The sequence below is a fragment of the Phyllobates terribilis genome, unplaced genomic scaffold (assembly GCF_046119375.1).
Source record: "Phyllobates terribilis strain yellow unplaced genomic scaffold, ASM4611937v1 Scaffold_9__5_contigs__length_417890890, whole genome shotgun sequence".
Taxonomy (NCBI): Eukaryota; Metazoa; Chordata; class Amphibia; order Anura; family Dendrobatidae; genus Phyllobates; species Phyllobates terribilis.
In genome coordinates, this window is record NW_027362769.1 from 321,233,347 (window position 1) to 321,247,409 (window position 14,063).

A 14,063-nucleotide genomic window follows, 5' to 3' on the forward strand; every position below is an offset into this window, starting at 1 on the left:
TGCCTCTTTTTTCCCTGTTCTGGTTCACTTCCCTACACATAGACAGATATTCTGAATAATGCCATCAATGCTTAACTAGTAATAAAAGATTATATGAAATCAGGGCAATGCATAAAATTTTGGAGCTCCCTGGCAAATTCCCCTTATCCCCATTTTTACATTCAGGGGAAAATATAGACATTTGATCTAAAATTGTGTTATCACGGTGATGGGGGAAGGCACATGGCACCGCCTAGTGCAATAGATGCAAGACGGGTTCGTAACTGCAGAGCAGCTCACCTTAGGGGGTTGTGCAGCAAGCGGGCACAACAACGGGAGTCAGCATATGGTGTGAATCCAAGTAGAAAAGGAACAGCAGCTGCTCCGGAGCTTACTTGATGTTGTTAGGCTCACCTGGTGAGGTGGATCCACAAATCTCCAGATCCTGGTAGATACATGGACCCGGGACATTGGTGCAGCTGGTTGAAGGGTATATGGAACTCCGAAAAATTGGATAATCAGGTAATACGGGATCCAGAAGAACAGATGAAATGGAACCCAGCAAAGTTGAATGCATGGATGAACAGAGATCAGTAATAGTAAATGTATTTTCTGCAACCAGTGGGTTATTTCAGGAAAAGAAAAAGATGAGGGTTAACCGGCTGGGTTGAAGGTATGCAAGATTAGTGAGGGTTTTGCAAGTAGAAGGACACTAAGCACAGATGGAGGAGCACAAACACAGAACTCAGACTTATTCCTGAGACATAGATAAATTTCTTAGTTGACCTAGGGAGATTATATCAAAGTGCCACATTGAGCAACTTACAAACGTCAACGTGGGGCACACCAGACGGCAGCAGCCCCAGGGGAAGGAAGTAGAGCCCAGATACCCGGTACAAGTGCTTAACAAATATCTGGGAATCCATATAATTAACATAACGTTCGGAAAAAATATGCTGAGCATTGGGAGCTACTGGTTGGTGAAGTACAAGTGGAATTCAAACTGATTCCAGTGCAATGTAATTTTGATGGGTATTTTACTGTTAAAATGTCTACTTCATATCTTAAATTTTATACCTGTTTGTTAATTTTTTTTCATACTTTTTTAATAACATTTTAACAATTAAATAACTAGCGAATTTACATTCTGCTGGATCCACTTTGGATTTGATCTGGATTTATCAACTTGTCCAAGACTCAGCATATTTTTCTCTGTACTTCATATTAAGCATCGCTTAACAAAAGGAAGCCATTTTATATATTTGGTGATTTAAAGGAGTTGCCCAGAAATAGAAAAAAAAACACCAAATTACCAACATAAAAGTAAAAGTAATTGTACATACCTTTAATTAGTAAATCACATTTATTTTGTCTGAAGAGGTAATTACAATAGAAGGAATTAAAGACAGAAGAGATAAAGGGTTAATGTCGGCATCCTCCGTGGTCTAGGACAGTCCAGGCATGTATGGTAACTTGCCCAGTGATTTAGGATAATTAAAAGGCTGTGAAAAGTTTATTATCAGCTTTCTGGTGGTCTAGGGAAGTAAAGGAGTTAATATCACCATAAGTAACAGTTTATTATAGTAAATAGGTTAATATCAGCCTAACCACATGGTGAGAAAGTGATCGATATTATTGCCCTCCGTGGGTAACAGTAAAAAACTAAAGATCATAAAAAGTAATGACAAGGAGTGCAGTCAAACATTGTGTAAAATGTTTATTTTAGGACCATTCAAAGCGTTTATCAAACATGAAAAAGGTGAGGTGACGCTGACAGTCATTTAAAGGGGTTTTCGTCTCGTTGATTGAATTTTATCTAGGGAAGCCATCATTATATAAGAAAAAAAAATTATCCCATATTTATCATCAGAATTTGCCCCCTGATCCAACTCTGCCGGACCAGATGTGACGATAACAAGACAACCAGTGACCTGACCCCTGAGAAAACGGATTGGCTGCAGGGACAGGTGACTGGCAGCTTCCAGTTCAGCAGGGCTGCAACCGGAGGAAGAATCTAGTGGTCATTATGACTTCTTTATTTCTTTTCTAAAAGGATAGTCTCACTATGTCAACTTTTATAAAAAAGAGTGGAAAACCCCTTTAAACATAAGTCTACATTATACACGAGACCTATTCATTTTATACAAGAACACCAGTTCATGCTCATTTGTGATATGTTGAAGTTTGTGTTGAGCGCAAGTCCTCGCTACTCGAGTTTGCCAAGGGTGCTCGGGTATGCATGGAGTATCGCGGGTGCTCGAGTGACATGTTTGAGTCCCTGCAGCCACAAAATATGCAGGGATTTCCCGTGTTTGTCAGGCAATCCCCGCATGTTTTGTGACAGTCTAACAGCCGTGAAAAATGCGGCCTCGAGGATTCGAACATGTCACTCGAGCACCCGCGATACTCGGTGCATACCCGAGCACCCTCGGCAAACTCAAGTAACGAGCACTAGCAATCATCAGTAGTTGTAGTGATTGGGCTTTAGGCTAGGTTCACATTGGGGGGGCATATTATGAGATTTTTAAGAAATCTCATGTACAGTTTGACAGAGTATTTGCAGTTTACATTGACCGGAGATGCGCACTAATCAGCGGCACACCAATTTATGCTGCAGATTTCATTCTGTGCGATGCAAAATGCCGCACAGTGGAAACATCACGCTTACAAGTACCCTAAAAAATTATTTATGATATAAAGAAAATATGATGACTTAAATGTAACAGAAAACAAAACCAAAATGCTTATGTGAATATGTAAACATATTACTGTAACAGTCAATTATTGGAGACACTGGGGCAGACAAAAGGCCACGATTGCAGTAGTAACGAATCTTCTAGTCAATGTGAGTTCTGTCCTCTGAAACTTTCCTGTCTGTTGGTGGGTCTCCAGCTTGAGAGCCAGGATCAATCTGGTTTGGGGTCCTGGATAACAGTCTAAATGAAAGAAGATAAAATAAATAAATAGTTTAGTTTGTAAGAGTGGGAATGGGTTGTGGATGTCACACACAGTGTGGGAAAGACTAAGTGCAACACGAAGGGATGAGGGGAAGGAAGCCCGGACACTAGGGAAAGGGGGAGTGAAGACCCCTAGGCAAATCTAATAACACCCTGCCTACCCTACCGTCCCTATATTGGTTCCACACCAATCGCCGAGCAGGGAATCTATGACCTGTATATCCCTAGAGCTAGGCCCTAGCTAGGGAGGGGGGGGGGGGGTGAACACTGGTCAGTGCCCACTATAAACTAAATACAACAAGGGAGACAAACAAGGGGGAGAAAGTTAGCTTGAGCAGACTCGAGAGAGATAACACCAAACATCCTCCAAGGCACCAGAGAGGAAGTAAGCAGACAGCTATAGCTCCAAGCCTTCACAAGGGAAGATGTGAATATCACCGGCAACTCCCAGAAGCAGACAGAGTTTATAAACACCTGGCTCAATGTGTGTCAATCAGAGCAGGTTAGAGGTTGCCGCTGGGTCCAAATGTCAGAAGGATTAAGAAGGCGTCTGCAATTCCAAACGCAGAGACCTTCTTCAGCCAGATGCAGAGTGACTGTCTGTTGCATCTGACACACCCGGGAAAGTAGGGGACTAGAAAGTTGGAGGGGGGTTATTTTCAAAGAGACTGCACCACTCTGATCTTTGGGTTGCACCTGGTATTAGATTAACCTCTTTGCACATTAATGGAGTTGAGGAGCAATATCATACACGGCCCAAGTGAGGTGCTGTTTCCCAAAAAAAACAAGGGAAGCTAAGAATAAAATTAAGGAAACATTAGCTTAAAGGGCCAGGAGGTTCATTACACGAGTCACCCAATCCATCTTTTTTAATGAAACAAGATAAAGAGGTCTATATCAGCATGCAGGTTATAGGAAGCGGAATTAAATAATACGGTGATATCAGCGATCCGATGCCTTATTGTAGAGAAAATCACATTTTTCTTATATGTAAATGAGCTGTTAGGATCTATGGGTCGGACATCGATCTCCCTTAGAATCTGCCTCCAGAGATTGTTGTAAATGAAAGGAGGAGTTACCAGTGTGAGACATGTAATGACTGACAGTCTGTTCTCCTGATCACACTGGTAATGCCCCCTTTTATTTACAATAAGCTCTGGAGGAAGATTCTCAGGGAGATCTATGTCCGGCCCATAGATCTTAACAGCTCATTTGTATATTTAAATAAACGTTCATTTCTCTGGAATAAGACATCGGATCGCAGATCTCAAGGTATCATTTTATTTAATTTTCTCTGGCCTGCATGCCCATATAGACGGCTTAGGAGGGTTGATCCTACTGACAGATTCCCTTTAACAACTTATTGATTTCAATGAGCACTACGTAAAACTGCATTATTTGTGCAGTGGTGTTGCATGGAAATTGAATACTTGCGTCTGAAGTTCCCTAAAGATTATTGGTGATGATCTCCTTGGAGTCCCAGCATCGAATCAAAACACAATTCAAATATGAATAAAAAAAAAAAAAAAGATTGACCAAAATAGACAACCCCTTTAAGGTAATTATAATCATATAGAAAATGTATATATGCCATGAGAAATAAATCAATATTATTAGTCAATAATTAACATTTACTGAACTCTATTTTTACTTTATAATTTCACCATTTATTCATCTTATAATACGAGCTCTGAATGTCAGTAATAAGCAGGCACTTTAGTGAACAGATATGGCCGGCTTCATACTGTGATGCCTACAACAAGCAAGATTGTTCAGGCGAAACTAATATTTCCACCGAATGTGACAAAGGTCTCCCGCCGGGGGAAAGTAAATAGAGTTTAGAGGATTTATTCTGCAAGACATTTTTTTTCCATAAAGGATACAGGCCTAACCCGCTATAAGAATATGCTATGCTACCAAGCGGAGGTTCACAGTTCCCCTCTGTGCTATGAAGCCTCACACTGTGAGTACCTTTGACAAAATAATATTATATTAATGCCAAATCAGCTCATGCTACAAATGAAACCCTAAGCCAATGGATTTTGCTCGAATACGGTATATAGGTAGGAGGCCGCGTTTGTAAGACATCTAATGTATACACAAAAGGGATTAGAGTGAAATGATGGAGATTATAGAGGAATAATATGAGGATAAGGAAAAATAAACATGAAATCTTTAGCCATTTCACCCACAATTTTTCCCATATAAAGAACAGTATAAAGCCCAATCCACACATCCGATTGACCTGCTTGGGCTTTATTTTTTTTTTATAGAACTTGTCCCTATTCCAGTGCTCGTGTTTTTTTGTGCAGTCTGCAAGAAAAATAAAGTGCTAAAAGAAATAAAACTAAATGCGTGATTTAGACTAATGCATATCATGAGTACGAAAAAAAAAAAACAATTCGCCTGTGGTTTATCCTCACATCCGGGCTGATTGTCTGCGTATCAAGTGTAAAAAACAAATCAACCAATGGACTTTTCCAATTTTTTAAGGATTTAAACATGTGAAGCGCTGTATTTCTTAAAGAGCAATGTTCGACACAACTGATGTTGCAGAAATATTCCTAAAGTAAATGTTGAAAATTTATTTAATTTTGGATTTCAATCTCATCATGTCTCCTGATTGCTCAAAAATTTTAGATGATTTTTTTTTTTTTTAATTTGGATGAGCTTCTTGTTAATCCCTATTGAAAAAATGCAAGACAAGAGGATCAGGGAAGAATGGCTATTATGCAGCTTCATTCTGGTTCAAAAGCATGGTTGTCACTTTTTGGCCTAAAAATCGAAACTGCATATCTTATGACCCAGAATTAACTTCTAGAGTTGAATCTCTAGAGTTGCTCCTTAATGGCTTTGAAATTTTTGCAGTCATTGCAAGACACTAAAGTATGCAAGTAATTTCAATGCCAGTGTAATCATAGACAACTTAGTCCAGGGATGGGCAATTAATTTTCCCAAAGGGCCACATGAGAGACAGTGACTGTTGTGGAGGGCCGAACAAATACGCTGAAATTAATTCTGCTCAATATTAATATTAACATATTAAATTATAATTATTATTTTAGATGAATATTGTATATCTGAATATTAAGCAGAATTAAAAGAGGTATTCCCATCTCCAAGATCCTATCCCAATATGTGGTAGGTGTAATAATAATAATATTAGCACATAGTGTGGGCGGGGTTAGCTGTGGTGTGAGCATGGTTAGCTGTGGTGTGGGCGGGGCTAGCTTTCTCAGCTCTGCTTCATTCTAAATCTAAAAGCTCTGATTGTGTCACAACTGCTGCACCCAGTAAACTAAGTGATACAGCATTGGAATCAGGGTCTCTTTTCCCGCATTATGCTGCTCTCAGATGATGTAGCAAAATCCTGGAACATATTCTCTTTAAATGGTTGTTGATGATCAGGCAGCAGGATAACCTTTTCTACATTTTCTGTGTGAAAGGACTGGTACGCTTTAAGCAATTTATAAATGTGCTTCGGCACTTCTCTATGTGAGTACGCCTTAAATTACTTGTTTTAAATGTTGTTAGCGACAAAAAGTTAGACAAAATTGAATAAAATGTAAAAAAATGAAAAAAAAAAAAAACACAAAAAAAGAAGAAGAATAGATACTATGAGCAGAGGAACCATCTTCCGTGTGAATTTGGATACTGAAGACTCTAAATTGGTTTGAGTAGTTGGAGTCTATACAAGCACAGAAACGCTCCTATCTGATATGACACAGTATTTTCTGGGTCATAGAATCCCAAATAAATAATATCTTTAAATATATAACCGCAGCCGGCAATAGATGGCAGCACATTCATCTCTCCTATTGCCTCTCAGAGAGGGGCTATCTGCACAGACAAGGTGTAGGGTATAATGAAGGGTTATCTATGATACACATCAGCTGGCTCCAACCGTGGTTAGTAAAGGGAGAGGAGAAAAGAATCACCGTGGAAAATGGAAAACGTTTTTAGAAAGGAATCATCATGTACGGCTGTTTAAAGGGAATCTGTCACCAGGTTTTGCTACCTCATACAACAGCAGCATAATAAAATAAAAGTTACCCTGATTCTAGCAATGTATCACTTAGTTCACTGGGTGCAGCTGTTGTGATTAGTGATGATCGAGTATATTTATTAACTCTTTTGGCGAGAACGCTCCTGTTCATCCCGAGTATTTTGGAGTGCTCTGCATTTCTTTTATTGTCTCTGCGCCTGCAGTGTCATGGCTGTTAGACAGCTGTGACACATGCAGAGATTGACTGTCAATCTCTACATGTGTCACAGCTGTCTAACAGCCATGACACTTGCAGGCGCATTCGACAATAAAAGAAATGTCGAGCACGCCAAAATACTCGGGGAGCACCCGAGCGTGCTTGCCGAAAGAGTTAATGAAACAAATTCGATCACCACTAGTTGTGATACATTCAGGGTTTTCTCTGCTGTAGATGTAGCTCAGAAAGCTAACCCTGCCCACACCACAGCTTTCTGTGTACATTGTATATTGAGAGTGAACTGCTTATCAGTTGGACCAGGTGTCACCTGAACACTAGTCCAGGCAGTAAATCTCCTGATAATAAAACCTTCATTGTATTGAAACTACAGCACACAGCTTAATAAGTGACACATCCCTGAAGTCAGTATCTCAGCCCTTACCTCATGCCACCCTCAAATTACAAAGCAAAAACCATCTGACAGTTTCCCTTTAGGGTTGATTCTTGATGCTGTCGGATATATCTATTAATTCTGCTTAAAGGGAACCTGTCCGCTGATTCATGCGCCTTAAGCCATTGGCCCAATGAGTTAGAGCCTGGCTGCACGATTGCACCTAGGTATATCGTTCCGGAATTTCAGAAAAAAATATAGTTAGAAGATCTGACAGGGGACCACAGTGATAGACGGGACTATTCAGGCACTACCCCACGCCGGCTTCTCCTAGCGTTGCTCCCACGCCTGGCTTCTCCCAGCGCCGCTCCAGGTGATGGAGCGGTTTTTCCCATAGTGAATGACATGTCAATCATCTCTAATAGCTCTGAAAGAAGTAGGGTAGTGCTGGATAGGTCTCATATCCGGCTATGGTCCATGTGACAGAGTCACTGGTTTTATATGCTGGGGGTTACCTCTTTAAAAGGGTGTGGTTTTATGGGAATGACAGAGATGGGAGGGAAGTCCTTCCTCATACCTCCCCCTTAGGGTGTGGCTGAACAGGGTTTAAATGTTCAGTCAGTTTGTTTTCCTGGATGGAGTGTATGGTGGAGATTGAAGTCTCCAGGCTATGTGTGGCTGATGCCAGAGAGCAACACCGGAGGACTGGTGTTGCTGAAACTTCACAGGACTATCTGTAGCCGGCAAAGGCCTTGCTGGCTAGAGGACTCTCCTATATTTCATCTTTTGTTTTCCCATTAACCCCGAGAGGGACTGTTTATTTTTATGGGACGCTGCTGGAGTTTACGTCGCACAATAAACCCACAGGAAGTTTACCCAAACCGTGTGTCCTGTGTCTGCCTCCAGAGAGCCGAGCAAGTCGCTTTACCATATCCCCTCTAGGGTCTTCTCGCCAAAGCGAGTGCAGTCAGTCTCTGGTTCATGCTGCCTGTGATTTGAGCATCATGAATCTGCAGACCGGTTCCCTTTAATTATGAAGTTTATGTATTCAGTTTCTTTCTCAAATATAATTTTACAAGGGGTTATTCCGCTTCAGCAAAATAACACATGTATGTCAGTTGTACAGGGTGGGCCATTTATTTGGATACACCTAAATTAAATGAGAATGGTTGGTGATATCAACTTCCTGTTTGTGGCACATTAGTATAGGGGAGGGGGAAAACTTTTTCAGATGGGTGGTGACCATGGCGGCCATTTTGAAGTCTGCCATTTTGGATCCAACTTTATTTTTTTCAATGGGAAGTGGGTCATGTGACACATCAAACTTATTGAGAATTTCATAAGAAAAACTATGGTGTGCTTGATTTTAACGTAACTTTATTCTTTCATAAGTTTTTTACAAGTTTGAACACATTTTATAAGTGGTCATAAAGTGCTGCCCATTGTGTTGGATTGTCAATGCAACCCTCTTCTCCCACTCTTGACCCACTGATGGCAACACCACAGAAGAAATGCTAGCACAGGCTTCCAGTATCCGTTGTTTCAGATACTGCACATCTCGTATCTTCACAGCATAGACAATTGCCTTCAGATGACCCCAAAGATAAAAGTCTAAGGGGGCAGATCCAGAGACCTTGGTGGCCATTCAACTGGCCCACAATGACCAATCCACTTTCCAGGAAACTGTTCATGTAGGAATGCTCAGACCTGACACCCATAATGTGGTGGTGTACCATCTTGTTGGAAAAACAACGCGTCATCTTCAGTGCATAAAGAGGGCAACACATCATCATGTAGCAATTTCAGATATCCAGTGGCATTGAGGTTTCCATTGATGAAGAATGGCCCCACTATCTTTGTACCCCATATACCGCACCATACCATCAAGATACGAGATGTGCAGCATCTGAAACAGCGGATACTGGAAGCATGTGCTAGCATTTCTTCTGCGGTGTTGCTATCAGTGTATCAAGAGTGGGAGAAGAGGGTTGCATTGACAATCTAACACAATGGACAGCACTTTGAACACATTTTATAAGTGGTCATAAACTTGTAAAAAACTCATGAAAGAATAAAGTTACGTTAAAACCAAGCACACCATTGTTTTTCTTATGAAATTCTCAATAAGTTTGTGTCACATGACCCTCTTCCCATTGAAAAAAATAGGGTTTGATCCAAAATGGCCGACTTCAAAATGGCCGCCATGGTCACCACCCATTTGGAAAAGTTTTGCTCCTCCCATATACTAATGTGCCACAACAGGAAGTTGATATCACCAAAAAATTCCCATTTAATTTAGGTGTATCCATATAAATGGCCCACCCTGTACATACAGACACATCTTTCACATATTTATGGTCTGGCTATCTTTGTATGAGCACCATCATCTAACAAATGGGCCAGCGGACACCAGTACAAACTACATTTTTCTTGATTTCACTTTTACTGGTAACCGTTAATTTATGGTTCAGTTTGATTCTACTCATAGAATATTCTGTCCATGAAGCTGGCCCCCTCCCTAGGCGCGAAGGAAGGACTCCACCAAATATGGAGGCTGAGGATAATATTTATTGTACATCTTGATATCTGTTCTGGATGGCTGTTGATATGTTTTGGTATATTCTACATCTTTTGCTATCTTCTGGGTTTTTATATTCTCTTGCATGTATTTTTCACTATTTTGCTAGGAAATTGTATTATTTCATGTCACCATGGGTGTGTGAATCCATTTAGTCTTACACCTACAAATCCATTATAAATCATATGTGGGTAGCGGTGGGATGCTTGAATGAATTGTTGCTAAAACAGATAAAGGATAGCATTTGTTTAACACCATCTTCTGGATTACTTGTGGATGGATGTGTGTTGGGACAGTTTTGTGAATCCCGGCCACTTTCATAGTTTTAAGGTTGACAGTAGAAATCTGGAATACTGTGTCCAGTTCTGGGCACCACATTTTAAAAAAGACATTGAAAATCTGGAGCAAGTTCAGAGAAGAGCTACCAGGATGGTGAGCAGACTGCAAACTGTGTCCTACAAGGAACGGTTAAAGAATCTGGGAATGGTTAGCTTGCAAAAAAGAAGACTAAGAGGAGACTTAATAGCTGTTACAAATATCTGAGGCATGTCACAGTGTAGAGGGATCATACTTATTCTCATTTGCACATGGAAACACAAGAAGCATTTAATGAGATGAAACTGAAAGGGAGAAGATACAGATTAGATATTAGAAAAACCTTTTTGACAGTTAGGGTGATCAATGAGTGGAACAGGCGGCCACGAGAGGTGGTGAGGTCTCCTTCAATGGAAGTGTTCAAACAGAGGCTGGACAGATATCTGTCTGCGATGATTTAGTGAATCCTGCATTGAGCAGTGGGTTGGACACGATGACCCTGGAGGTCCCTCCAACTATAACATTCTATGATTCTAAGTCATTGATGATTTAATATCAATAGAATGGGATGTGAGTAACGGCTTTTTGCAAGACCCCGATGTTACAGGCACGCCGCTAGGTTCAGATAGGGGCAAGACAGGTTACATTAATTCTTTGGAATCCTGGGGGAACTGTTACTCAGGGCGACCATAGACCATGTGCTGCAGCTTCTCTCAGGCACACAGGGGTATTGACCCTCAGGCACAGACACGTAGGTTGTTTCACTTGCTGACCAGACACACTTGACAAGAGTGCTCATAAACGGTAAAACAGTAGCATTTGATAAGAAGCCGCACAGCAAGTGCAAGTTAAGTCTTATGAGCAACAGACTCCAGTGACAAACAGTACAGTTTCCTTAGTAGCACAGCATTTCACAGTCTTCCCAGTAGTACAGGACAGCACAGTTCTAATGCAAAGTCACATTAATGAATACCGCATTCTTTACAGCACAGTGAAATGGAGGAGGGGGGGGGGTTGCCGAGGGAGATGATCCCTGTGACACCATTTCTTACAGTCCTTATCTTTCTGCTTGACAATACTCTGCACTGCTAGTTCAGGAACTCTACCTGACCTGTGCTTAGCTTCATTCCTGACTTGAATCCTTTTCACTTGCAGGGGTGCTTATGTCAGATGCAGAACACACACACCACCTTTCTCTTCAGCTCCAGCCAGACAGTAAACAACTTCCCCAAAATCACCCTGGGGCTCTGCTAAAACACTCACCTTCTCCTGTGACTGTGTTAACCCCTCTAGTTGCTGGATGCTTCTGGAGCACAACACTTCATGTCTCATGTGCTTGTGTTACTTCTAATAGTTGCTGAATGCTTTTATAGCAACAACACTACTTCTGCATGTCACACCCGGCAAACTATTCTGCTTTGGTACCTCTTGAGCAGCATATGAAAAAGTGTACTTGGGTTTGTAGTTGAGAAACAGTTACAAGAGAGTTACAGTCTTAAAGGGGTTGACCTCTACTTTGAGAACCCTTCAGATTCCTCATGTTTGGCCCAGTTAAAATAAAAACATCTATACTCACCTCCGATGCTGCCACCATTCCATAGGTATCGGCACTCGCGTTCCCTGGGCTCACATGAGGCCGTTCTGTCATGTGAGCCCTAAGCTTTTTTAAGAATTAAATCTGCAACGTCAATTCTTTCAGTGTTATTGATGGCGATTTCACCAAAACTAATGAAAAGGAAAAGTGCATAAAAAATGCGTCAAGACACGCCTATTTTATGCTGCTTTTTCCTTCCAACGCATCAGTATGTGCAGCAGATTTTTCTGCTGCAAATCCCGAACATGTGTACACACCCTAAGGATGCACTTACATTGACCAATCATCGTGAATTATCATTTCCCGATAATCGGCCAGTGTAAACACCCTGTCAATCACCCAAAGAAAGAGCAAAACAGTTGTACGTCGAGTGAAATTATTTTTAAAGAGGTTGGCCACTAGTTTAACATTGATAACCTATCGTTGAGATAGGTCATCAATATCTGATCGTGGAGGTGCGACACCCTGCACCCCCGCTGATCAGCTGTTCCCGGTGGCTGCCGAAACGGACCAGTTATGGAGCTGCACAGCACAGCTCCGTCTACTGTATAATGGCTGTGGCGGGGTTCTGCATTTTCTATTGATTTGAATAGGTGGCGGATGTGCAGTACCTGGGAGCGGCCACTATAAGGTAGACAGAGCTGTGCAGCGTAGCTCCATAACTGGTCATTTCCCGACACCAAGAACAGCTGATCGGAGGGGGTGTCGGTTGTCTCACACCATGGATCAAACATTGATGACCTATCCTAAAAATAGTCCATCAATGTTAGAGTAGGGAACAACCCTTGTTCTAGACAGTGCATTTTTCTAAATAAATAGAACTTGTACTGCCATGAAAAATGACAGTCTATGTGCAAAAAACATCCTATTAAGATCACTCTTTGCACATGGAAAGTGTGTTGGCTTCTCTAAACAAGCAAGTTAACGGTCACCCATCAGTGGTTATTTGATGCCGTAACCCAGGAACTGTAAACTCAACCCAAAGGCCACCAATATAGGCAAGCAGCCTTGTGTGTGTAGGGACCTCCCGTCTCTCCCCCTACAGATCAAGTAAGGGGGAGCAATGATCCAGGATGTCTGAGTTCAGACACAAAAAAAAAAAACGAAAAAAAATACCACAACAACGATAACAACAACTACGACAACACAGCCTAAATGACATGAGTCACATGACCACTAAATAATAAGGGTCTCAAATTTAAAAGAAGGATAAAAAGATTGCTAATTAGCATGCTCTTCTAATTAAAATTGCCCAAGTATCCTTTTTTCCCCGAAGTGCAATCGTTCATTTTAGTAAAAGAAGATTAGATACTTGCAATTTTAAATGACAATATGATTACTAGCTCGTGGTCGTAACCTGTCTGCTCTCTCTGGCGCTCCAATACTACGTCTACCAGAGAAATCAATTTTGAAGAGCAAGTATCCAATCTTATTAGTATGGGTATATTCATCCCTAATACCATCAATTTAGTTTTCTTAGAATTGTGCTGATATATGAAAAAGCTCTGGGGTGTTCCTATACAGGCTATCATTGCAAAACCAATTTTATTCTACTTTAAAAGGGTAGAAAAAAAAGACAAATAGCTTACAACAAACTGTTGATTTAATCTGGTCATGCCTGGACTGTTTTTATATCACTTTTGCACTTGAGAAATCGCCGTAAGAGATAGGGAGGGTGGATTTTCTCTAAATAGGCATGTCTGTTGTTTTTCAAGCAGAAAGAGATAATTCCATAAAGCCAAGAAACATAAAATAGCATTAGATTTTTTCAATATATTTTATGGATTTTTATGCTTTACTTGTGGGTTTATGCTACTTTTTGTGTACATTTTAGCACATTTTCAACGGATAGTAATTTTAGTCATCTCCTCACTTAGGATTTTATTGTTTGCCCCAAGACATTTTGTAATTATCAATGGGATAATCACAAGTAATGTCATATGCATATTGTTAGATTTCTTTACTTATTTAGGAATAGTTTATATATTATAATAAATTTGACTACGGTATTTTTTTTTTTTTTTTTGTTCATGCCTTTTATATTTTT

The 14,063-nt window shown here is 40.6% G+C and overlaps 1 protein-coding gene across 2 annotated transcripts in view; it reads right to left on the reverse strand.

Moving 5' to 3' along the window:
• Window positions 1–1,679: 1,679 nt before the first annotated feature.
• Window positions 1,680–14,063, reverse strand: part of LDAF1 (lipid droplet assembly factor 1) — a 115,246-nt gene continuing 102,862 nt past the window's right edge. For both annotated transcript variants that reach the window (XM_073647961.1, XM_073647960.1), the window contains one exon: window positions 1,680–2,915. In XM_073647961.1, coding sequence (XP_073504062.1) covers window positions 2,761–2,915 — 155 coding nt within the window. In that variant the 3' untranslated portion in view covers window positions 1,680–2,760. The remainder of the gene's footprint in view (window positions 2,916–14,063) is intronic.